At 44.2% G+C, this 24,112-nt stretch overlaps 1 protein-coding gene across 6 annotated transcripts in view; it reads left to right on the top strand.

Moving 5' to 3' along the window:
• The window catches only part of KCNIP1 (potassium voltage-gated channel interacting protein 1), a 348,470-nt gene extending 342,690 nt beyond the window's left edge, over positions 1–5,780 (top strand). For all 6 annotated transcript variants that reach the window (XM_060092544.1, XM_060092542.1, XM_060092545.1 and 3 more), the window contains 3 exons: positions 2,351–2,455; positions 3,361–3,423; positions 5,733–5,780. In XM_060092544.1, the coding sequence (XP_059948527.1) occupies positions 2,351–2,455; positions 3,361–3,423; positions 5,733–5,780 (216 nt within the window). The remainder of the gene's footprint in view (positions 1–2,350; positions 2,456–3,360; positions 3,424–5,732) is intronic.
• The last annotated feature ends 18,332 nt before the right edge of the window (positions 5,781–24,112 follow it).

Raw genomic sequence — 24,112 nt, 5'->3', positions numbered from 1 at the left:
ATTACAGTAATAATTTTTGCAGGCAAGATCCACTAACAGATTCTAAGATCAGTGGAGAAGCTTGACAGGCACCACCTTAATCAAGTGATCAAGGTTAACATAGCCAGTAATAAGACATAGCAACACCATGTACCTCTTTGATATGTTGCACCAAGAAGGATATAACATCACTTCTACGGTATTCTTGTCAAAAATGCATAACTTCAGTCTAATCATAAGACAACCAGGGACTAACCCAAACTGAGAGACATTCTACAAAATAACTGACCAGTACTCATATCAAAAGAGTCATGGTCTCCAAAGACAAAGTCAGAACGAGGCACTGTCACAGATCAGAGGAGACTAAGGAGACACAACAACTGAGTGCGACGTGGGATCCTTGAACATAAAAAGGCATTGGGGAAAAAACTGATGGAGCTTGAACAAGCTCTATAGTTTAATAGTTTTATGGCATTGTTTATAGTGTTGTAGTTACTAGTATTGTAGCATTATTGCTTTCTTAGCTTTCATCATTGTGCTGTGGTTATGCAAATTGTTAGCATTGGGGATGCTGGGTCAAAGGTATACATGAATGCTCTGTACTATTTTTGCAAGTTTTGTGTAAGTCTAAAATGATTAATAATAGGTTAAAAAACAAAACAAAAACAATTAAATAAAATAGACACATGGAATGAGGAGTAGCAGCAAGGAATCCAAGATAGAAGCCGTCCCCCGGGTCTCTGTAGACACTCCATCAAATATCCTGAAGACAAGGCTGCCTTCCTACATTCGTTTACCCCATTCCAAGTAGGGCATGGGGAAGCCCATGGAACACTACTTCTGGTCAGTGTGATCAGGAAAACACCACAGAGCCACTCAACAGTGACTGGGCTCCCAGCCCATGGCAGGCATGGTGCCAGGTGCAGAGAACTTAGCAATGAAGGATCAAGCATGTGTCCTCAGAACTCACATTCTTAGGGAAACAGATCTATAGAGCAATAAAAAGAACAAGTTAATTATTTTAATGTGTATGTGCTGATCACTTATTCCGTATCAATGAAAGATTAGAAAGGAAATAGGAAAGAATTTGTAACATCTATCTGGCCCCATCAATCAAGAATGGTAATTTTTGCCTTTGTAGAAAGGGATCTTTTGGTTACAAAGCTAGAAAATCATCAACATAAACGAACTTAAGCTGAGAGATTTCTTGTAAAGATATAGGTAGTTTCTCTAAAAAGTCTTTTAAAAAAATAAATAATTTTTTAAAGTGAAAAAGAAGATATAGGTCATTTGGTGTAACACATTTAATCCCCATTCAAGCTAGAAAGTTGTTAGTCTCCCCCCATGTCACACCAGTCTCCTCTTCTTATTCCTCTCTTTCCTCTCCCTCCTCCAGCATTGTCTTAGATCAAGTTGGTCACACTCTCCTCTGCAGGAATGATAGGTTCGGTTGGCAGCAACATGGGGGGGGGGGGCGGGGGGAAGACCTCAGAGGAGGTTTTAGCGGATAGGGTAACCATTCTCAGACGCTGCCTCTCCGGGGCTTCTCTTGGTCCCTGTTACTACCTCTGTCTTCTTCAACTGCTTTTCTCAGAGAGAGAGAGAGAGTGTGTGCGTTTGTGTGTGTGTGTGTGTGTGTGTGCACGTGTGCTTATGAGAATATTTCTCTGTCCTCCCCCGTGTCCCACCTCCCTTCTCCCTCTACTCTCCTCACTTCTCTTCTTTCTCTCCCTTTCTCCCAGAATTCCTCTCATCTCCTCTACCCAACCTGCTCCAGTCTACTCTTTATGGAAGTTCTTCCCTGTAATAGAATAATTTTCGGTGTCTGCTCTCCCCTGATCTCAGCTAAAACCCGGAAGTGGTTTGCCCATGGCACCAACTCCAACTCTTCACTCAAACTTCCCAAGAGATAAAAATAGAGTGGCTCACCTCTGTAGTTGGACGCCCACATTTGTTCCAATCAGCTGTGGTCACAGTGACAGGTCACCTGGTACAAACACAGCCACCCAGGCCAACCATTCAAAGGAATTATGGAGCGGAGAGAGGGTCTTCCAAAAATGGGGTGTGGGCTGATCAGTACACGAATATGTCCGCTCACATCCCACTTATAACCCCTCACTGAGGAATGCTCAGGAAGAGGCAAGCTACCCAAGAGCTTCTGACGACAAAGAGAATTTTCCACTGCCCTCTCTCTAGAAGGAGGCTCCCAGAATATAGCCCCTTCAGCTTGCTTTCTAACTCCCTCTCATCAATTGAAGAAGTTCCTTTTAAACACTTTCATTCTCAAGGGGGACAAAGAGCCCCAGACTGTCACCCAGAAGAGCTTAACTTCCTGGTTCCCACACTGTGTGCTTCTGTGTCCCCTCTCCAGGAGATGATGGACATTGTCAAAGCCATCTATGACATGATGGGGAAATACACGTATCCTGTGCTTAAAGAAGACACTCCAAGGCAGCACGTGGATGTCTTCTTCCAGGTAAGAGCACACACCTGTGCATGAGCTTTAAGCTCAACTTAGATCAGTCAACCCACAAGCCTCTGAGCGGTAGTTTGTGTCCAAGCCTGCCCTACAGATGGTAGGAAACAGAAAAGAATTACAAGATGTCTTGCCCTCCAGGAATAGATTATCTCATTAAATGGACAAGTATGCACTACAGAAGAGAATAAGGAAGAATATTATTAAGTATAAGTGGTAGAGTGTGGACCCTAAATTCCATAAAAATGGGGGATCAGAGTAAACAGAGAAGACATCATTAAGCACATCTGTGTAGGTGTTAAGCATTTGTGTCTGGGGAGTAAGGGGAAATCAGGTGGAAACTAGGGTGGCTTGGAAACTAGGGTGAGCTCTTTAGACCGAAGTGTTTAGCCTTGCTCTGGTAAAAAGTAGGTGCTGTTAGTCCGTGAATAGAAGAGTGGCAAAATCTTAATGGTGTGCTAATAAAAAAATTAACCTAGCAGGAGAGTATCAGAGAACATCAGAGCTCATTCTAGTCTAATCCTCTCACTTTGCAGATGGGAAAATCAGAGACTCAGAGAGGCTTAAAGACTCACTCAAGGTCACACAGTAAGTGACAGAGACAGAAGTAGAACCTCTCATGTCCAGTGTTCTTTCTGCCAAATGGACAGGCTAGAAGTGAGACTGGGAAAGGCATGTTAGGGTGTCAGCAGAATAAGCTGGTGATGAGAAGATGAGCATCTACAGCAAGTTTTTTAATTTGAAGGAAGCTCATGGGGGTCAAAGTGCTGTAACCAGGGCCTGGGTGGAGTTGTCTGGCCAGTGAAAGACCATCCTAATTCTCGGGGGAATGTTGGTTAACAGAAAGCAAGTTTTGGAATGCATATCACCAGATTCTTTAAAGTGCTTCTTGTTGGGTCTTTCAGAAAATGGACAAAAATAAAGATGGCATCGTGACTTTAGACGAATTTCTTGAATCCTGTCAGGAGGTAAGGAGAGATCTCAGGGCAGAAAACTTCTATATCTTGGAAAGGAAATCTGGGGCCTGGGGACAGGCAGAAGGGAGAAAATGAGAAACCTGCAGTTTCTCAGATTAGAGCCACCACCATTACCATCACCAGCAACAACTCAATTTCAACAATCTCCACTCCTCAGACTGGTCTGTGGCTAGTCTTGGGTAAGCACAGGCTGAGCCACACAGACTAAGAAGGGGGATGTGAAAGCCCAGAGGGGGTCTCTGTGAAACTACAGACTTCCAAGTGGGCAACACTGTCATTTTTCAGTCTTCCTCTGGCTTGATGACCCACTCCCCAGACTACAAGGGAGTAGCTGGAAAAAAAATCTAAAGCTGTGATTCTTAAACCATAGTGTGCATAAGAATTGCCTGGGATGATTCTAAAAATGCACATTTCCAGGCCTCAACCCAGAGACTCTAGATCTGGGATGGGGATCTAGAAATCTTCATGTTAACAAAAGTGCCCTGACCAATGCTTCTAAAACTTTCATGTGCAAACCAGCCTCCTTGAAGTTCTTGTTAAAATGCAGATTCCCATTCAGAAGGTCAAGGGTGACGCTGATGTTGCTAAAAGGATAAACTGGCCCCAGAGTCAGCCAGAGACTGAACTGGAAATAATTGCTTTCCTCTAATTTAGAAAATGCATTTATACTCCTACGTTTTCTCAGAAAGGTGCACAGTTACTCTGAGTTCCAGCCAATAAGAACTGCAAATGCAAGAAAGCGGGGGAGACGTTATTAACATGTAGTGAACACCTACCAAGTTTTAGGTACATTAAGTAAACCTCACGTAATGTAAAAAACCCTGAGCAGTAGGGTCACTATAGAGTCAAAATATTTAATAACTAGAGTAGACTGAGAATTGATCATTCTTGACTGACTTTGACCAATGCCCTGGAGCAGTGCCCTAAAGAACCCCTGCTAAAGTTGGTATTAACCTGTTAGTTGATGGATCTTTCGGTAGTCTAAGGGTTCTGGACCAGTTACCAGGTAGCCAGGTAGCTAGAGAGGCTCAGGTCAGCAGCTATTTACCAACAGGATTAGAAACATTTCCACACTTTAATCATTATGAACTAGCTGAACATCAGTATTCATCATACCCATTTTAAAGAAAACTGAGGCACTGCAGGTTAAGAGATGTGGTTAAAGCACAATAAGTGATAGAGATGGAACTTGAACTCCATCGTTCTAATTTTAAATACCATGCCCTAGTGTACCATGCTTTTTTGACTTTGCTTAACAGTTTTTTAATCAATTTAGTTTCTCACATTAGCAAGCAATGTTAATTAACTCACTTCTTTTTCACAACCCACCCTATAAGTAGATACTATGATCAATGCCATTGCACACAGGAAGAAACTGAGGCACAGAGAGACTAAGTAACTTGCCTAAGGTCACTCAGCTCGTAAGTGACAGAGCCAGGATTAGAATCTAGGCAGCCTGACTTCCGAATCCATATACTTAACTGTCAGGCAATTATACCTCCCTGTTCTAGAAACTTTTAAAAGATTTTAAATACCCATAATCAACTTTGTTGATTTTCTCTACTTTAGGTCTGCTTTCTATTTCATTTATGTGTGCTCTAAATTATTTCCTTCCTTCTGCTTTTTTATTTTAATTCAATTTTTTAGGTTTTCTTTCTAGATTTTTGAGATGGAGGTTTAGATCATTGATTTTCAACCATTCTTTTCTAATATATGCATTTAAAGGGATACATTTTCCTCTGAGTACTGCTTTAGCTGAGTACTGCTTTAGATCCCCAAAATGTTGATATGTCACATTTTCATTATATTTTAATTCAGAATATTTTTCTCTGACCCATGGAATTAGAAATGTGTTGTTTAATATCTAAATATTTGAGGATTTTCCACATTCCATATTTACTACTTAGAGAATATACAATAGAAAAATGTAAACTAAAATAGAATAAAAAAGAAAAAAAACATGTGATCATCTCCATAGGTATAGAACAAGCATTTGATAAAAATGCAATTGCCCACAGCTTCTTAAAAGAAGTAGTCCTCGCTGGTTTACTGGAAAATTTGGGTTTTTCTTTTCTGAATTCCTCTTTAAAGCCAGAAAAGGTGCTTCTCCCTTTGAACTTCTCACTTTCTAGGTCCCCACCTACCCCTTACTCCCTGTTTCTCATACCCTTGCAGAGTTCTTTCTGAATAGAAAACCCATTCTGGAGATTTGCTCTGGAGATTTGAGAAGTTACAGAGCTTCTCAGGGAGAAGCCTCAGAGAATTCTAACCATCCTCTTCTCCCCCTCCTCCCATCCCAGGATGACAACATCATGAGGTCCCTCCAGCTGTTCCAAAATGTCATGTAACTGTGAACACAGCCATTCGGCTCTCAGAGACGTTACGAAACAACCAACTTAACACCTTGATTGGCCCTCCTTCTGATTTTACACGCGGACTCTTGGGACAGAAACACATTTTGCGCTTTGGAAGAATTCTCTGCAAAGACATTTTGTGGAACCCAGGATCACGTGGCTCAGTCTCTGATTGCCCGCTCTTCCTCCTCCCTCTTCTTGAGAGAGACAAGATGAAATCGGGTTTGTCTTGGAAGCATGCTCATCTCTTCATACTGCTGCCCTGTGGAAGGTCCCTCTGCTTGAGCTTAAACAGTAGAGCACAGTTTTCTGCTTGCGTGCCCCAGCCTACTGCCTCCAAGCCCAGCAGACCTGGATGTATCTGGAAGCAAGATGACCTGAGCCAAATGCACATCAACTTCTGATGGTCTCCCAAACCAACGTGCCTGTTTCTCTTTCTTTGGTGGGAAGAATGAGTATTGTACAGAACAATTAGAATCTATGACTAGATTGGGAGAGCCAGCGCCTAACATATGTAGGATAGGACTGAATGATTAAGCATGGCATTGTCTGATGACCCAAACTGCACATGTCCTTTGTTTCCAGAGGCAAGGACAATAATGCTCTCTCATATTAGCATCTGTGCTGGTGGTACAAGTCCCTTAACATGCACAGGAAGGGAGCCAATGCCCAGTGGCCCATGCCTCCACTCCATCTCCTGCTAGAGCCCAGCACTGCATGACCCTCCCAGAAAGCCCAGGATGCCTGCAAATTGCTGTAATTTTATACCATCTTCTAATCAATAAACAGAACTATTTCTTACACTCTTAGTCTTCATTTCGTCCATGACATTGGGCAGAAGAGGTAAGCTGTGAAAGGGAAGGCTAGCCTATTCCTTTGGCATCCAGTTATTAGTGCCTACATTGTGCCAGGCCCTGTGTCAAGTAGCACATCACCCTCCCCGGCTCCCAAGCAAACATCCAATTCAAATGCAAATACTGTGACCATAAGCAAATGCAGCTTAAAAATTAGACTCCTCACAACATCCCCCTTCCAGAACAAGTGTCACTCCCAAGACCCTCTGGTATAGAAAGTCTGGAGCCTCACATGGTGTGGCTGGGGGTACAGAGATGAAGAGGTGGTCAGCACCCCCTGCTGAGGGACTTGGAGTCCAGGAGTTGATCAAGAGGCTTCAGCCTATAAACAGCAAATGATTGTTTATATTGGACACTGTGGGTCTTGGTTTCCTCATTTGACATCACATTAAAAAGATTTAGAGCTAACAGTGGCATTCTTGGAAGAAAAGCAATTTACTGAACCCCTGTTATGTGCCAAGGGCTGCACTAGGGGCTTATATGCATTATCTCATTTCATGGCAGAATGCTCTGGAAGGTAGAGTCTTCATTTTGCTGGTTTGCACACTGAAGCTCAGAGAAGTAAGGGAAACTGCCTAAGGTAGCACAGCTCCATAGAGAGGTTAAACTCTTCCCACTTTCTCCTAGAGCCTTCCTACTAGGGGATTCTGCCTCGCCCCAAGGAACTGAGAGTACCTCACACAAATCTCATTCATCTCCAGTCAGCTCAGAGAGGCAAAGGCATTCTTTGAATCCAAATAGTAGATGAGAAAACAGATATAGAGAAGGGAAAAGCCTCAGGTACCCGTGGATCACTAGCAAGAGCAGGTCACCACACCTCTGCATGGATGAAATATTCCCAATCTGATTGCCATTGGCTGCTGCTGCTTATGGCTGGAAATTATAGAGGCCACAGCTCTGTTTCTCTATTTGAGCTTCCTGAGTGCAGCCATGTGGTCATCTAAGGCTGCTGGACATGTGGCTGGCCCCTAGCAAGGCATATACTTAGGTCCAAGCAGACGATCTATCCTTGTGACCTTTCCACTGTGGGGTGTGAACCTGCATCCTGAGGCTGTATGATGTCTAGGCCATGGTTCTCCACCCTGGCTGCACATCATAATCACCTGGGGAACTTTGAAAAATGCCAACACCTGGGCCCCATCCCAGATCAATTGAAGTAGAATCTCTGAGTGTAGAACCCCGGCATCAGAATTCCTTAGAAGCTGCCCACATGATTGTAAAGTGCATAGAGAGCCACAATGGGGACCATACCGGGTGCTGTGAATGGAGCACATGACCTGAACCATCCCCCTGGCTACAGTGACTGGTTCACAGCTAGGCTTGATACCTATGCCAGTCCACACAGCATGACTCTCAAGACTTGCGCTGGGAACAATGGGGCAAAGATGTTCTCTCTCCTATTGGACATGTTGGTAGTGATTTAGGAATTCTGAGATGTTATCTGATAACCAAAGGGGAGAGAAACCAGAATCACAGAAGGCAAGGCAGAGAGGGTTTTATAATAAAAAATGTAAAAATAAACCAGAAGTTGATGAGATCATTGAGCTGCTAGATCAAGCTGCACCTGAACCTACACATACCTCTGACCTTTTCAGATGCCTTTGTTTGATGCCTATGTAAGATTTAGGCCAGTGTTTCTCCACCATGGCTTCATATCAAAATCACTTGGGGAGGCACACTTAGGGAAAATTTTCAAAGTACCAAATGCCTGGGCCTTATCCCAGGTTCTAAATCAGAATTTCTAGAGGTGGGGTCCTGAGCATCAATATGCTTTAAAAGCTCCCCAGGTGATTCCAGTGTACACCTAGAATTGAGAGCCCTTGCCCTAGAAGAGTGGAAGGGCTGCTGCACTTCTCCCTGTCCTGGCCAGACCACAGGTAAGAAGCCCAATTCAGTCCTCGGCACCCAATACTGAGAGGAAAATCAGCATCTGGAGATATTCAGAGAGAAATCAGCATGGAAGGAAGATTCAAAACTTGTCCTAAGATGAATAATCAACAGGAAGGAAGTTGGTTGTCCTGGTGAGGTAGGGAGAAAAGGACAACCTGTTGGAGCAACTGCAAGGAAATGGGCCACCACTCATCAAAGCTTTTAATAAAGGAACAAGGAAAACAATAAATGCTGCCGTTTCCACAGAAGCACAGAAACAGAAAGAGGCCTGGGCTTTTGTGAATCCATGCATCCCTCAGCAACTGGGGTATTAAGGGAAATGAGGTTCTCAGCTTGGAACACCCTCCTCTTGGCCTCCTGAACGGATCCTGCTCCTCCTGAATCATCCAACAGATTGTCACTCTTTGCCAGTCATCGTGCCTGCTGATGGGGATTCAACTGTGTAGTAGATGCCTTATCAGACATGCTTGGCACTCACTGACTGCACAGGTGGACTCAACGGCTGCTGGCTGCAAATGCCTGTGACTTTTTGCCTGTCACTCTGACTGTCACAGACAGACTCTGCCCACTCTGTTTGTGGGCAGGGCAGGCAGGAAGGATCAGGTCGTTAGCACTTCCCAGGAGTAGCCCTTAGCCAATGACCAATGAGAGTTGGTGGATCAATACCCCAGACCCCTCTTCTCAGTAGGAAGAACTCTATACCTTCTCCCAGACTTCTCCACTAGGACTGAGCCCCAATCACCCACAGTAGTAATCTGCTCAAAAGTACACCACTTATTGACCTCTTTCTCTTCCCTGTCTCATTTCCTGCATTCTCCTACCATTGCTTCCTGGAATCCCCTCCCGGATTAACTACTGAATCCCACATCCTTGTCCCAGGGCTGGATTCTAGAGGAACCTAACCTAAAACAAGTAATGAAGAGGCCAGATATGTGTTCTGCTCTCATGAATCTTATTTTCTAATGGGAGGAAACAGAAAACAAATAAAATGATTTGGGGTAGTTAAAGTGGCATGAAGAGAACAAAAGTATGATGTGATAGAAAATGACTGGGGTGACTTGGGAAGCTGCTTTAGACAGGGTGGGGAGGGAAGGCTCCTCCGAGCTGAGCTTGACGTGATCTCAGGGGTGGGGGAGAGATCACCAGGCATTTATACAAAATCTGGGCCTAGGCTTGCTGTGACTTCTTGCTCAGGCTTCTGAGATTCTATCTCTTGTTCCATTAAGGAAATCAGATCTGTTGTGGAAATGGAGAATCCCATCATGACCAATCCTGTGGTTCTCTAACATCCCATCTCTGAATAAATCCTCTGAGCAGAGGCCAGCAAGGCCCATTGGAGAGGCTTCCAGCAGGAAGTGTAGATGGGACTGGGGACCACTGCTTGGCACCAGGCTCTCTATGGATGAGATCCTACTTGAATCTCACAGCAACCTCCTGAAGTAGGTATCCTAGGCACCTATTCTTCGGATGAAAAAAAGGATGCCCAGAGACATGGAGGAAACTGCCCACAACAGCTGGAAATGGGCTTAAAAGCCTGCCAAACTCCAAAATCCATGCCCAGCTCCATTTCTTAGAGAACATGAAGACCTTCTCCACCTATTCCTAAAACTAGCTGTAATTATATACAAACACCAGAAGGTGTTAGAAAGCGGCTGTCGTGAAAACTAAAGCAATGAAAACAAGTCCATGAATTCAAGCCAAATTACTCTTCCTCTAAAGGGAAACATGCACAAAGATGCCCATATGGGTTTCTTAGAGGAGCTGAAATAAGTCCCTTCACATCAAAATAAGGCCCAGTCTAATTGGCAGACCTCAACAACTGCCAAAAAACCCAGATCTTGAAGAGAAGGGGAAAACCTCAGGAGTAGCCAGCCCCACTGAGTGGACTTTTGATGACCCATGAGATTCTGACAGCTAACTGTACTCACAGTTCTAGAAATGGAGCACATGACCTAGTCTAGGCTAATCGTTACCTCCCATGCCCCTGGCCACAGTGATTGGTTCAGGCGTAGGCTTAAGACTGAAGCCAGTGCCATCATCATGAATTTTAGGGTGTTTACAGAGAACGATGAAACGAAGTCCCTTGTTTTCCTGCTGGACATGAATGAAAAAGCACATAGCCCTGGGACATACAGACAATCATTTTGTAACCTGCAGGAAAGTCAACCTATAGATGAACATAATACCACAGAAGTCAAGGCAGAGATGCAAACAAATGGACTCCTTGAGGATTTCGTTGAACTGCTGGATCGAGCTTCACCTGAAGCTACATGTCCTACCAGTGTTTTGGTTGTATGTATCAATAAATTCATTTGTTATTATTTAAGGCAGTTTGAGTTGAACCTCCTGTAACTTGCAACTTGACACTTGCTAACTGACCCCAGCCCCACTCCTTCAGAAGACAGATGGAGCAAACAAAGCCCACAGCTACACAGATGGGTTGCAGCAAAGCTGGACCCAGAAACCCAGACTAGTGCCACATCCACTACACTGCTCTGCCACCTATTGGTACTTTGCAACCATAATATAATAATAATATTAAATATCATTTACAGAACTCTTATGTCATGCTCTCATACATTTAATCCTCACTACCCTGAAATTAGTTGTTATTATCCCCATTTACTAATGAGGTTATTGAGAGATTAAATAACCTGACCATGATCAAATCCTAGTAAGTCATAGAGTGATTTGAACCCAGGACTTTCTGACTGCTGCACTTAACCACTAAGACAAGAACTGCCAGGTTCAATGTGTACACAGAGCAAAGCAGACTAAAGAGTTGAAAACCAAAGACTATATACCCAGTGTGAAGGAGGAAACTACATCACAGCTCTAGGGACTGCTGCCATATTATTGGAATTTGGGCCCCGTGTGTTAGACCTAATAATTTTTTCAAGTAAAGTTGAAAATCCGAATTTTTTTTTCCTTTATTATTTATTTATTTATTTATTTAGGTTCCGTCAGGTCTTAGTTGCAGCACATGGGATCTTCTTTGAGGCATGCGGGATTTTTTGTTGCACACACGGGCTTCTGTCTAGTTGTGGCATGCAGGCTCCAGGGCGCATGAGCTCTGTAGTTGTGGCAGCAGGCTCCAGAGCACATGGGCTATGTAGTTTGTGGCACGCAGGCTCGCTAGTTGAAGCCTTCGAGCTCAGTAGTTGTGGCGCACGGACTTGGTTGCCCTGCGGCATGTGGGATCTTAATTCCCTGACCGGGGATCAAACCCTGGTCCCCTGCATTATAAGGCGGATTCTTTACCACTGGACCACGAGGGAAGTCCCTAAAAATCTGAATTTCTATATTCTGGCAAGTAGTTCAGTATTTTAAAAACACCAGGCAGACCAAACCAAACAAGTATAAGATTGGGATTGAGCTTGGATTGGGCTCAGAGATCATCAATTTACAACCTCTGCCCTAAATTCTATGACCATTTTTCCCCACTAGCAAGTGGTGGTAATATACCAGGCTAATGCCAAATGTCCATCACAAGGTGAGTGGATAAACAAACTGCAGTGTATCCATCATACAATGGAATACAACTCAGCAATAAAGAAAAATGAATTATTGATAGACATAACATGGATGAATCTCAAAATAATTATACTGATGAAAGAAGCCAGACCAAAAAGAATACATGCTGTATACGTCCATTAATATAAAATTCTAGAAAACACAAACTAATCTATAGTGACAAGAAGCAGATGAGTGGTTGTCTGGGGGCTGGGGAGGGTCAGTGTGGAGAGAAGGAGTGAGAGAGATCACCAAGGGGTGAGAGCAGACTTTTAGGGGTGATGGATGTATTTATTTTTTTGATTGTGTGATGATTTCATGAGTATATACATACATCAAAAATATTAAATTATACACTTTAAATATGTGTAGTTTATTGTATGTCAATTATATTTTACAGATGTTTTTAAAAATTGGTCTGGGGGGACTTCCCTGGTGGTCCAGGGGTTAAGACTCCATCCTTCCACTGCAGGGGCTGCGGGTCCAATCCCTGGTCAGGGAAGTTCCACATGCCACACGGTGTGACCAAAAAAAGCAAAAAAATGTAAAAATTGGTCTGGGATCCCAGGCCACACCACCAACAGCTTTCATGGTTTACCTACCACTCTGGGACCTCCGCTCCTCAAGAAGCACTTTACATGAACAAGCTTCATCATCTTACCTTCCCTGGTCTGTCTTCTGGCCACTTTGTTCCAGCCAAGTTTCTCCAGCTATATTACATCGCTCCCTACCCCCACCAGGAAGCCTGCCAAATGCAGTCCCACCCCTTCTACCCCCCTCCCAAAGCCCAAGCCAGGCCCCTTCTCCATACTAGAACACCTGAGGGGTGGCCAGGATTTTGTGGCAGAGGATTGGGGACTAAGAGTACCCAATCCTCCTGTCTCCTAGCCCCCGACTCCCTGCCCAGTCCAAGGAGCCAAAGGCCCTCACTGTCATGCTGACACAGAATTGGTGAGTGCTTGGGGAGAGATGGAGAAAGATGGACCATTGTGGATTCTATTGAAGAGAGCAACAGAGGCACTAAACTGGCTGCTAGAAAGTAAGTAAAAGATGGAGAAAAGGAAGCAGAGAGGTATAGGGGGAGGCAGAGGAGGAACAAAATGAATGAGCTTATAAACTCCTTACATGATAAGTGTTAGCCCACTGTGATAGTTAATTTTATGTGTTAATGTGGCTAAGCCATTGTACCCAGTTTCTGGTCAAACTCCCATCTAGATGTTGCTGTGAAGGTATTTTGTAGATGTGATTAACATTTAAATTTGAGTAAAGCAGACTATCCTCCATAACGTACTGGGCCTCCTCCCATCTGTTGAAAGCCTTAAGAGAAAAGACTAAAGTCCCCTGGGAAGAAGGCATTCTGCCTCCAGAGAGGCAGAATAATTTTGGTTAACTAAGAAGGAACTATGAAAAGGGATTATTTGATGAGCGGCCAGAGCATGGAGTAAAGGGAGAGGACTAGTCTCTCTTGAACACCTCCTCCATGCCGAGCACCTCTGTATATATAGCACCTCATTTAGCATCATAACAACCCTCTGGGATAGGAATAAAAATAATATCTCCATTTTCCAGATGGGAGGGGCTCAGCAAAGTGAAATCAGGGGCCCAAGGTCACTGCTAGTAATTAATAGATACAGAATTTAATAATGATAATAATGGCCATAACAACGTTTAGCCATTCTAAATGCCTAATGTAAGTCATTTCACAAAACGTCATTCTGTGCACACCCCTGACCTGGCCACCTCTGACTCCAGCAGCAACCCCATACTGCTGTTCACGCAAAGGGGATGGCACCCCTGAGGATTCTAGTAGTCTGGAAGGCTTCCCAGCAGAGGTGGGACATGGAGAGGCCACAGGCAGGAGGAGGGGACCCCAAGTCCGGGACGGGTGTCAGGAAGCCAGGGATGTTTAAAGGATCACGGACAGGCCAAGATGGGGACGGTGAGGAGTCAGGCTGGGGCTACCAGGGGGACGGCCTCAGATGCCAGGCCGAGGGAAGGGGCTTTCTCTGGAGGTGGCAGAGAGCCACAGGGCTCCGAGGAAGATGGAGATGCAGGCAGGAATGGAGCTGCAGAGAGGGTGTCTCCAGAGGCCGAAGAGGGACCAGCTCTGGGAGGGATGGTGGGGACCTCAATGAATTTGACCAAAACCATGGGGAGTGAGTGGCGGCTGAGTGGACCAAGGAACTAATGACCGGGAAGGGCCAATGTGAGACCCTGGAGGACAATGCAGAGGACGTGGTGAGCGATGGGAGATGCGGAACGAAGATGAGGCCGCTGGTGTGACCCGGAAGCACTCCCTCGCCCACATAGGGTGAGTGGAACACGGGAGGCCGTGGCCAGCTGGGTGCGCGCGGCGGTGCTGCTCGCCATGCGCCGCTAGATGGAGCAGACGCCCCTCCAAATGAGCCGCGGGACCCTCAGCCTGGGCCTCACCATGAGGCCCAGGAGCCGAGGCGGTGCGCAGCTGCCGCGAGGGGGAGGATGCGCCCCACCGCCCCTAACCTCAGCGCCTGGGCATGCAGGGGGCCCCGTGCTTGCAAGGGCCCGGCGCTTAGTGTCCCGCTCCGCAGCCACCGCCTTGAAAGGGAACCCACACTTATGATGGCTCTGAGTCCTGCACATCATGCAGCAGGTCCTACCCTGCTTTCCCTTTAGAGCACTTTCACAGGGTGACTCATTTATTCCACCCACACGGCAGTGAGGTGAGGATATGGTCCCACTTCACAGACCAAGAAGCCAAGGCTCAGAGAAGTGATGAGACCTGTCCAAGATCACACCCGGTTGTTGGTGGTGCCTGCTGGAAGCAGCATCTTTGACTCCCAAGTACAGCGTCCTTTCCCGCCTACATCAGAGACTGCCCTCTGCAGGCACCGGATGCAGACAAAGGCCTCAGCCCACTGCCTCCTTCAGGCCCATCTGGTGCTCTGAAGTGGGGCTGGGATGAAGGGGCCAGGAATAGCGATGTCCCCAGAGTCTCCATTTCTCCTGGTGATTGAAAGATCCTAGGCAGCCTGAAGGAAAAGGTAATCTTCCCAGCCCAGGACTTGTTAGTCCTGGCTTCAGCCTCCACGACAGACAGCCACAGACTTGGGCATCAGAAGGACCTTCCCATTGGCAGGGTGTGCAGAATGGAGTAGAAGGTCTGGCTTCCCAGTGAGTGAGACAGCCCAGAGCTGGAATCCTTCCTCCGGCATGCCCTAAGCATCTGGCCCCTCCGAGCCTTGCTTTCATCAAAAGTAAATGAGAAAAAATTCTCAGGGTTGCTGTCAGTATTAAACATTTCAAGTGCCTGGCAAGTTGCAGGTACTCAGTAAATCTTCCTTTATTTACTTTTGGGTTTTGTCATGAAAGCAGCTGGGTTATCTGCCCTGGAATCTTCCCCTTAGGGAATAAAGTATTCTCACGGGTGGGAGACAGAGGTCTCCAAGACAGTTGGAGGGCCAAGGGCTGAGGGCGAGAAAACTGTGAGAAATGTGGTCTAACAAGCCAGACCAGAGGGGAGTCACTAACTGTGGGTTTGCAGAGAGGCCTGCACAGTGCCTTCCTGCTGGTAGAGGCTGCAGGGAAAGCAAGAGGGGAGAGGGAAGGAAGAAAACAACAAAACGATAATGATACTCCTACTACCCCCTCATGGGTGTACCATCCTGGGCTGGTTTCAAAACCTTTTCTGGTCCACATTGCTTGCTCTGATTCTCCCCCTCCCCCAGCTCCCCTGAGAAGCCAACAGGGCACTCACCGCCCCCAGTTTACAAATGAGTGACTTGCCCAAGGTCAAGAGGGTGACACAGGGACTTGACCCAGTCTTCTGGTTTTTGATTCAGGGTTCACCCCAGTAGTGCAGAGTCAGACCCTCCAGGCCATGGGGTGAAGAGGCAGAAAAGGCAGAACAACCTCTTTGTTCTGCCAGACCCACAAAGCTAGGAGTGGGTGCTGGGCTTGGGAACTGGGGGCTGAAAAACAGAATATTCTCCGGATTCCAGGGACTGTGACTTCCTTAGAGTCCAGGCTGAACCAGGATGAAAGGTTGTACCGGAGTCCTTGGAGACAGACAGGCTTGGGCTCCAACCCCACTGCTGCGATATACTTGCTATGTGACCTCAGGTAAGTGATTATACCTCTCTGAGCCTCTGTTTCCTTATTTATAAAGCAGGGAGGATAAAACTTAACTCACAAGCGTGGAATGTTGTGGGGGAAAGCGAGTGGGCTTTATAGCCAGTCAGACTGGGTTCAGATTCCAGCTCTGCCATTTATTAGCTGTATGATCTTAAGCAAGAGTCTTCACCTCCATAAGCCTCAGTTTCCTCATCTGAAAAATGGGGATGTTAAGACCACCTGCCTAAGGTTGTTGTAAAGATGAAATGAGATAATAGCTATAGACCACTAGACACTTTGCCTGGTCTATTGTAGGGGTCAATAATGTTAATCTCCCCTGGTGAGAAGGCGGGGAAATGCTGCTGCATTTCACTCCAGAGGCCACCCCAGGACCAGGCCTGGCGCCTGCTCGCAGAGCAGTCAGCTCAGAAGCATTCCTGCTGTCAGCAGGCAGCTTCTCGGGAAACAGCTGACATTCACAGAGAGAGGGACATTAACCAGGCAACATTAACAATGGAACGACTGTGAATTATTTGAAATATGGATCTTAAAGACAGAAACCTTTCATCCTAAGATCTCAGAATGAGGAGACCTTCAAGATGGCAGAGGAGTAAGATGTGGAAATCACCTTCCTCCCCACAAATACATCAGAAATACAACGACATGTGGAACAACTCCTACAGAACACCTACTGAAGGGTGGCAGAAGACCTCAGACTTCCCAAAAGCCGTGTGGCTAACAGGGTCTTGGTGCACTGGCCAGGTGTCAGGCCTGTGCCTCTGAGGTGGGAGAGCCGAGTTCAGGACATTGGTCCACCAGAGACCTCCCGGCTCCATGTAATATCAAACAGCAAAAGCTCTCCAAGAGATCTCCATCTCAAAGCTAAGACCCAGCTCCACTCAATGACCTGCAAGCTCCAGTGCTGGACACCCTATGCCAAACAACTAGCAAGACAGGAACACAACCCCACCCATTAGCAGAAAGGATGCCTAAAATCATAATACACATCACCAGACAAAGTCCTGCCCACCAGAAAGACAAGATCCAGCCTCATCCACCAGAACACAGGCACCAGTCCCCTCCACCAGAAAGCCTACACAACCCACTGATCCAACCTTAGCCACTGGGGGCAGACACCAAAAACAACAGGAACTACAAACCTGCAGCCTGCGAAAGGAGACCCCAAACCCAGTAAGTTAAGCAAAATGAGAAGACAGAGAAACACACAGCAGATGAAGGAACAAGGCAAAAACCCACCAGACCAAACAAATGAAGAGGAAATAGGCAGTCTACCTGAAAAAGAATTCAGAGTAATGATAGTAAACATGATCCAAAAGCTTGGAAATAGAATGGAAAAAATACAAGAAATGTTTAACAAGGACACAGAAGAACTAAAGAGCAAACAGTGATGAACAACACAATAAATGAAATTAAAAATTCTCTAGAAGGAATCAATAGCAGAATAACTGAGGCAGAAGAACAGATAAGTGACCTGGAAGATAAAATAGTGGAAATAACTACTGCAGAGAAGAATAAAGAAAAAAGAATGAAAAGAATTGAGGACAGCCTCAGAGACCACTGGGACAACATTAAATGCACCAACATTCAAATTATAGGAGTCCCAGAAGAAGAAGAGAAAAAGACAGGGACTGAGAAAATATTTGAAGACATTATAGTTGAAAACTTCCCTACTATGGGAAAGGAAATAGTCAATCAAGTCCAGGAAGCACAGAGAGTCCCATACAGGATAAATCCAAGGAGAAACATGCCAAGACACATATTAATTAAATGATCAAAAATTAAATACAAAGAAAAAGTATTAAAAGCAGCAAGGGAGGGCCTCCCTGGTGGCGCAAGTGGTTGAGAGTCCGCCTGCCGATGCAGGGGATACGGGTTCGTGCCCCGGTCTGGGAGGATCCCATATGCCGCGGAGCGGCTGGGCCCGTGAGCCATGGCCGCTGAGCCTGCGCGTCCGGAGCCTGCGCGTCCGGAGCCTGTGCTCCGCAACAGGGGAGGCCACAACAGTGAGAGGCCCGCATACCGCAAAAAAAAAAAAAAAAAAAAAAAGCAGCAAGGGAAAAACAACAAATAATATACAAGGGAATCCCCATAAGGTTAACAGCTGATCTTTCAGCAGAAACTCTGCAAGGCAGAAGGGAGTGGCAGGACATATTTAAAGTGATGAAAGGCAAAAACCTACAACCAAGATTACTCTACCCAGCAAGGATCTCATTCAGATTTGACAGAGAAATTAAAATCTTTACAGACAAGCAAAAGCTAGAATTCAGCACCACCAAACCAGCTTTACAACAAATGCTAAAGGAACTTCTCTAGGCAGGGAACACAAGAGAAGGAAAACACCTACAATAACAAATCCAAAACAATTAAGAAAATGGTAATAGGAACATACATATCGATAACTACTTTAAATGTAAGTGGATTAAATTTTCCAAACAAAAGACACAGACTGGCTGAATGGATACAAAAATAAGACCCATATATATGCTGTCTACAAGAGACCCACTTCATACCTAGGGACACATACAGACTGAAAGTGAGAGGATGGAAAAAGATATTCCATGCAAATGGAAATCAAAAGAAAGCTGGCGTAGCAATTCTCATATCAGTTAAAATAGACTTTAAAATAAAGACTATTACAAGAGACAAGGAAGGACACTACATAATGATCAAGGGATCAATCCAAGAAGAAGACATAACAATTGTAAATACTTATGCACTCAACATAGGAGCACCTCAATACATAAGGCAAATGCTAACAGCCATAAAAGGGGAAATCGACAGTAACACAATCCTAGTAGGGGACTTTAACACCCCACTTTCACCAATGGACAGATCATCCAAAATGAAAATAAATAAGGAAACACAAGCTTTAAGTGATACATTAAACAAGATGGACTTAATTGATATTTATAGGACATTCCATCCAAAAAGAACAGAATACACTTTCTTCTCAAGTGCTCATGGAACATTCTCCAGGATAGATCATATCTTGGGTCACAAATCAAGCCTTGGTAAATTTAAGAAAATTGAAATCATATCAAGTATCTTTTCTGACCATAGCGCTATGAGACTAGATATCAATTACAGGAAAAAATCTGTAAAAAATACAAACACATGGAGGCTAAACAATATGCCACTAAATAACCAAGAGATCACTGAAGAAATCAAAGAGTAAATCAAACAACCTAGAAACAAATGACAATGAACACACGATGACCCAAAACCCATGGGATGCAGCAACAGCAGTTCTAAGAGGGAAGTTTGTAGCAATATAATCCTACCTCACGAAACAAGAAAAATCTCAAATAAACAACCTAAACTTACACCTAAATCAATTAGAGAAAGAAGAAGAAGAAGAACAAAAAAACCCCAAAGTTAGCAGAAGGAAAGAAATCATAAAGATCAGATCAGAAATAAATGAAAAAGAAATGAAGGCAACGATAGCAAAGATCAATAAAACTAAAAGCTGGTTCTTTGAGAAGATAAACAAAATTGATAAGCCATTAGCCAGACTAAGAAAAAAAGGGAGAAGACTCAAATCAACAGAATTAGAAATGAAAAAGGGGAAGTAACAACTGACACTGCAGAAATACAGAGGATCATGAGAGATTACTACAAGCAACTACATGCCGATAAAATGGACAACCTGGAAGAAATGGACAAATTCTTAGAAAAGCACAACGTTCTGAGACTGAACTAGGAAGCAATAGAAAATATAAACAGACCAATCACAAGCACTGAAATGGAAACTGTGATTAAAAATCTTCCAACAAACAATAGCCCAGGACCAGATGGCTTCACAGGGGAATTCTATCAAACATTTAGAGAAGAGCTAATACCTATCCTTCTCAAACTCTTGCAAAATATAGCAGAGGAAGGAACTTTCCCAAACTCGTTCTATAAGGCCATGATCACCCTGATACCAAAATCAGACAAAGATATCACAAAGAAAGAAAACTACAGGCCAATATCACTGATGAACATAGATGCAAAAATCCTCAACAGAATACTAGCAAACAGAGTCCAACAGCACATTAAAAGGATCATACACCATGATCAAGTGGGGTTTATTCCAGAATGCAAGGATTCTTCAATATATGCAGATCCACCAATGTGATACACCATATTAACAAATTGAAGGAGAAAAACCATATGATCATCTCAATAGATGCAGAAAAAGCTTTTGACAAAATTCAGCACCCATTTATGATAAAAACCCTCCAGAAAGTAGGCACAGAGGGAACTTACTTCAACATAATAAAGGCCATATATGACAAACCACAGCCAACATCATTCTCAATGGTGAAAAACTGAAGCCATTTCCTCTAAGATGAGGAACAAGACAAGGTTGTCCACTCTCACCACTCTTATTCAACATAGTGTTGGAAGTCTTAGCCACAGCAATCAGAGAAGAAAAAGAAATAAAAGGAATCCAAATTGGAAAAGAAGAAGTAAAGCTGTCACTGTTTGCAGATGACATGACAGTACACATAGAGAATCCTAAAGATGCCACCAGAAAACTACTAGAGCTAATCAATGAATCTGGTGAAGTAGCAGGATACAAAAGTAATGCACAGAAGTCTCTTGCATGCCTATACAATAATGATGAAAAATCCAAAAGAGAAATTAAGGAAACACTCCCATTTACCATTGCAACAAAAAGAACAAAATAACTAGGAATAAGCCTACCTAAGGAGACAAAAGACTTGTATGCAGAAAACTATAAGACACTGATGAAAGAAATTAAAGATGATACAAACAGATGGAGAGATTTACCATGTTCTTGGACTGGAAGAATCAACATTGTGAAAATGACTCTACTACCCAAAGCAATCTACAGATTCAATGCAATCCCTATCAAACTACCAATGGCATTTTTCACAGAAGTAGAACAAAAAATTTCACAATTTGTATGGAAACACAAAAGACCACGAATAGCCAAAGCAATCTTGAGAAAGAAAAACGGAGCTGGAGGAATCAGGCTTCCGGACTTCAGACTATGCTACAAAGATACAGTAATCAAGACAGTAGGGTACTGGCACAAAAACAGAAATATATGTCAATGGAACAGGATAGAAAGCCCAGAGATAAACCCACGCACCTATGGTCACCTTATTTTTGATAAAGGAGGCAAGAATGTAAATAAAGAAAAGACGGCCTCTTCAATAAGTTCAATAAGTGGTGCTGGGAAAACTGGACAGCTACATGTAAAAGAATGAAATTAGAACACTCCCAAACACCATACACAAAAATAAACTCAAAATGGATTAAAGACCTAAATGTAAGACCAGGCACTATAAGACTCTTAGAGGAAAACATAGGCAGAACACTCTATGACATAAATCACAGCAAGATCCTTTTTGACCCATCTCCTAGAGAAATGGAAATACAAACAAAAATAAACAAATGGGACCTAATGAAAATTAAAAGCTTTTGCACAGCAAAGGAAAACATAAACAAGACGAAAATGCTCAGAACCCTCAGAATAGGAGAAAATATTTGCAAATGAAGCAACTGACAAAGGATTAATCTCCAAAATTTACAAGTAGCTCATGTAGCTCAGTATGAAAAAAACGAACAACCCAATCCAAAAATGGGCAGAAGATCTAAACAGACGTTTCTCCATAGAAGATATACAGATTGCCAACAAACACATGAAAGGCTGCTCATTATCACTAATCATTAGAGAAATGCAAATCAAAACTACAATGAGGTATCACCTCACACCAGTCAGAATGGCCATCATCAACAGATCTACAAACAATAAATGCCAGAGAGGGTGTGGAGAAAAGGGAACCCTCTTGCACTGTTGGTGGGAATGTACATTGATACAGCCACTATGGAGAACAGTATGGAGGTTCCTTAAAAAACTAAATATAGAACTACCATGTGACCCAGCAATCCGACTACTGGGCACACACCCTGAGAAAACCATAATTCAAAAAGAGTCATGTACCACAATGTTCATTGCAGCTCTGTTTACAATAGCCAGGACATGGAAGCAACCTAAGTGTCCACCGACAGATGAATGGATCAAGAAGATGTGGCACATGTATACAATGGAATATTAGCCATAATAACAAATGAAATTGAGTTATTTGTAGTAAGGTGGATGGACCTACAGACTGTCATACAGAATGAAGTAAGTCAGAAAGAGAAAAACAAACACCTACAGTTAGGCTAACACATATATATGGAATGTAAAAAAAAAAAAAAAAAGGTTCTGAAGAACCTAGGGGCAGGACAGGAATAAAGATACAGACGTCGAGAATGGACTTGAGGACACGGGGAGGGGGATGGGTAAGCTGGGACGAAGTGAGAGAGTGGCATGGACATATATACACTACCAAACGTAAAACAGATAGCTAGTGGGAAGCAGCCACATTGCACAGGGAGATCAGCTCGGTGCTTTGTGACCACCTAGAGGGGTGGGATAGGGAGGGTGGGAGGGAGACGCAAGAGGGAGGGGATATGGGGATATATGTATATGTATAGCTGATTCACTTTGTTATACAGCAGATACTAACAGACCATTGTAAAGCAATTATATTCCAATAAAGATGTTAAAAGAAAAAAAAAGAAATGGGGGGAAAAAAAGATCTCCGAACCTTTGAAATGCTCATTTATTCCTTTTCACAGCAGCCTGACACCGAAACACTAAGTAAAAACCGAATCTCAGAGGCAAGGCTAGGACAGGAGTTACAAATCACTGAAAGGAGTAGTGTTTCTATCACATTTCTGGGCTCTGCACGATTGCTTTTCTTCACTAGGCAAGGAGCAGTGGCAGATGTGTACCCTGGAGTTCAGCAGCCTGGGTTCAAACCCAGCCACTTACTCTCTTCCTGTGCCTCAGTCTCCTCATCTGTAAAGTGGAGCTAATAATAACACCTTTTACAGTGTTAAGTGTTAAATTTAAGGATTAACACATTAACTCAGGTAAAGCCCTTAGAAAAAGACTGGGTACGTAGTAAGCACTCACTTATAAAAACATAGAATAATAATTATAATAATTATTGTATCTGTATAATAGCAATTACTGTCATTGTTGATTCTATTCTGTTGTATTCTATAAGAAGACTCCTACGTGATGTATATAATAAAATCTCATCTACTCAGCAAGGCCTACAAGGCCATTCATGGCCTGCTCCCCACTTCCTGCCCACCTCTATCCGCTGACACTTCTTTCCCAGGAGTCTGTATGTAGCTAAACCAAACTATAGGCTGCTCCCCTTGCAGTGTTTCCTGCATCCGTGCCATTGTACACACTGTCCCTCCTCCTAGAATGCTCTCTCCACCTAGCCCCTGGGCAAACCTCAACTCACCCTTCAAGACCTCATATAATTGTAGCCACTTCTGAGATGTCTTCCCGACCTCAAGTGTGGCTGGCCTCCCCTTCACTGCACATTTCGCAGCCGAGTACCTGCTCCACTGTTGCTGTGTCCATGTCCCCCAGGATGGCAAGCTTCTTAAGGGGAAGGCCCACATCATATTTTTCTCCCCACATGTACCAGCACCTCACACAGTACCTGCACATATCAGGCACTCGGGAATTCTTTGCTGAATGAACACATCCCTCGCCAGCATCACTGAGGTTTTTAACAACATGAACATATAACAACATGGACATGACTACAGAGTTGACCTGAAGAGCCAGTAGCTGGCACCTTTCCTTTCTCCAGGTTGATGGTTGGGCCTTTCCTAGAGCCAGGCTGCCTGCAGGCTTCGGTCCATGCACATGGGGGATGGCAGGAAGCAGGTCTCTGAAACCATACAGAAAATCTTCCATTTCCTGCTGGTTGTCGTCCTGGGTCCCAAGCTGGGTTCTTTATGGGACCCCTGGCAATAATCCAGAAAGCTGGATCTTAACACTCCCACCCCCTACATGGAGACAGAGCCCTAAGCTGAGACCAGACCAGGGAGGAGGGGAGGAGGGGCTCGATTTATTACCAAGCCTTA

The sequence above is a fragment of the Mesoplodon densirostris genome, chromosome 3 (assembly GCF_025265405.1).
Source record: "Mesoplodon densirostris isolate mMesDen1 chromosome 3, mMesDen1 primary haplotype, whole genome shotgun sequence".
Lineage (NCBI taxonomy): Eukaryota > Metazoa > Chordata > Mammalia > Artiodactyla > Ziphiidae > Mesoplodon > Mesoplodon densirostris.
This window is presented reverse-complemented; position numbering and strand designations above follow the sequence as displayed.